Source organism: Colobus angolensis, unplaced genomic scaffold (genome assembly GCF_000951035.1).
Source record: "Colobus angolensis palliatus isolate OR3802 unplaced genomic scaffold, Cang.pa_1.0 Scaffold236, whole genome shotgun sequence".
Classification (NCBI taxonomy): Eukaryota; Metazoa; Chordata; class Mammalia; order Primates; family Cercopithecidae; genus Colobus; species Colobus angolensis.
Window position 1 is genome coordinate 323,596 of NW_012115555.1, and position 2,491 is coordinate 326,086.

General features: G+C 57.7%; 1 protein-coding gene across 1 annotated transcript in view; it reads right to left on the bottom strand.

Annotated features, from left to right (window-relative positions):
• Nucleotides 1-1,532, bottom strand: part of LTB (lymphotoxin beta (TNF superfamily, member 3)) — a 7,519-nt gene extending 5,987 nt beyond the window's left edge. Inside the window, exons 1-4 of the mRNA XM_011944836.1 lie at nt 1,370-1,532; nt 750-795; nt 496-567; nt 3-100 (exon numbers count right to left, since the gene is read on the bottom strand). Of these exons, the coding sequence (XP_011800226.1) occupies nt 3-100; nt 496-567; nt 750-795; nt 1,370-1,531 (378 nt within the window). The 5' untranslated portion in view covers nt 1,532. The remainder of the gene's footprint in view (nt 1-2; nt 101-495; nt 568-749; nt 796-1,369) is intronic.
• Between the last annotated feature and the right edge of the window lie 959 nt (nt 1,533-2,491).

Consider the following 2,491-nt stretch of genomic DNA (forward strand, 5'->3'; position numbering starts at 1 on the left):
AGCGCCAGCCCTTCGGCGTCCGAGAACTGCGTCCCGCTCATCAGAAACGCCTGTTCCTTCGTCGCCTCCCAGCCTAGCCCCTGCCCCTTCAGCGGAGCGCCTGCGGAGACACGGGCCCACGCGCTCTTGGGAATGCGATCCTAAAGGCTTGGGACTTCTGGGAGGGTGGCGGCTTTTAGCCCCTGCGGGAACCGACCCGGGCCGGGGGAGGGGGGATGCTGCTGCCTCTGGGATAAGTGCGAGTTGGGGGCCGAGAGAACTTGGATGTGGGGTGCAGAGCGCTGTAGTGAGGACCCCCAGGCCGGCTTTTGCTTGCACCGGAGGGAAGAAGAAACTACACTGCGGGGACGAGCGGAAGGGTGGGCATGAGCGGCGAAAGGTGGTGAAGCGGGTGGGAAACCGAGCCCTGGAATCATGGAGCCGAAGGACTCTGGGCGAGCAGAATTGGAACCTTCGGATTATTTACACTCTTATTCAGGTCTTTGAGGTCCTTACCTATGAGGTGGGCAGCTGGGAGCCCGGGGCTGAGATCTGCTTCTGGCTCCTCCTCCGGCAGCTTCTGAAACCCTGAAAGGGGCAAAGAGTCCACGATTGGGGCCAGGGCAGCCACCCATGCAGGCTACCCTTGAAAGGACGGGCCGCAGGGATGGGAGCCTGGATTCCTAGAGGAAGAGGTATCTGGGAACGCAGCTGGGAGCTGGGAGCCCCTGAGGGACTGAAGCGGGGAAGGAGAGACAGTCTGCTCTTACCCAGTCCTTGCTGGGCCTGTGCCCCGGGGTCAGCGGTGTCCGTTACCTGGTTGGGTGGGTCACAGTGCCCAGAGTTCAGATTCAACTCATGTCACCCCTACCCCTCTGAAAGTGGACCCAAGCTGCAGGCCTGGGGTTTCTCCCACCAGCACCATCCCCAACACACACCTCCCTAGAAGGGAGAGCAAGCAAGGCATAGGTACTTGGGCAGAGAAACAGATGTACCTCGGAAAGAGGAGAGGAGGCACAAGGGGCTGTGTCAGGATACAAGCACAACATCACCGAAACATCACAGGAGCATCACAGGAACATCACAGGAACAGTGCTCTGCACCCCACATCCATGTTCCCTCGCCCCCAACTGGCACTCATCCCAGAGACAGCACCATCCCCCCTCCCCCGGCCGGGTAGGTTCCCGCAGGGTCTAACTGCAGTGGCTCACTGCAACCTCTGCCTCCTGGACAGGAACATGGACAGAGAGTCAGCAAAGAGACAGGACATCCCCACCAGGGACAGCCGAGCCAGCTGAGCCAGAAGGGGCAAAAGACCACAGGCACAACCAGAGGGAGCCAAGCATCTGCAAGATACAGCTCTCCACCAGGGCCTGTTGCAGCCACTCACCAGTCCTCCCTGATCCTGGGGCACTAAGGCCAGCACAGCCAGGACAGTGATAGGCACCGCCAGCAACAGGGTCACCAGAGAAGTGGCTCCTGCCACAGCTAGCAGGAGGGAGCCCCTCCCCTGGAGCCTCCCACCCCTGCCCTCCAGCCCCAGTGCCCCCATTGAGACTGAACCAGAGCCAGAGCAGGGGGCTTTCATACCTCAGGGACAGGGCCACCCCCTCTCTGTAGACCTACACACCTGGCTGGGACTTTCCACACACCCCTGCTCCCCTCACCCAGCTTCCTGTTTACCCAGAGCTGGGGTGGGGCAGCTGGATGCCTGGGTTCTCTGAACTGGGGAAGAAGTTGGGGTAGGGAGACAAGCTCTCAGGGTGGAACCAAAGGGGTCCTTAGACATCTTCTGGCTCAGCAGAGAGGGAAACTGAGGCTCAGGGAGGGAAGGTAGCTTGCAGGAAGCCAGTCAGCAGAGCTGAAATGAGAACACAGATCTCCAGGTTTCCAGTGTGGTTTGCATTCTTCTAAACCCTCAAGGTAGGTGCTGAAGGAAGAGCTGATCCCGTCTCTGAGGTCAAGGGCTGGAGTAGGACAAGGACTGGAGTCTTGAGGGATGGATGTCTGGGTCCTTGAGAAGAACTGATTCCCATACTGGGCTGACATCCTCCCATTCCCTTGCTCACCTCCAGCCCCCTGTGCTGAATGAGAAAGGGAGAGGTAAGCCTTAGCCTCACCACTGACTACTGACTCACTGAGGAGGGATGGAAATGGAGCATTACCTCCCTTGCTACAAAGAGTAAAGACAGATGAACAAGGCATACTCCCACCCTCAGAGAGCTTCCAAGTCTACAATGAGCCCTATCCACTAGTAGGTGCTTACTAAATGTTTATATATAAATGAATAAAAGGACAAATAAATGCAGGAATAACCAAAACAAAGCAGTAAGGACCACATGAATGGTAGACGTAGGCAGCATGAGTGGTTAAGAGTCAAGGGAGGAGCCAGGGCGGTGGCTTATACCTGTAATCCCAACACTTTGGGAGGCTGAGGCAGGTGGATCACTTGAGGTCAGGAGTTCAAGACCAGCCTGGCCAACATGGTAAAACCCCGTCTCCACTAAAGATA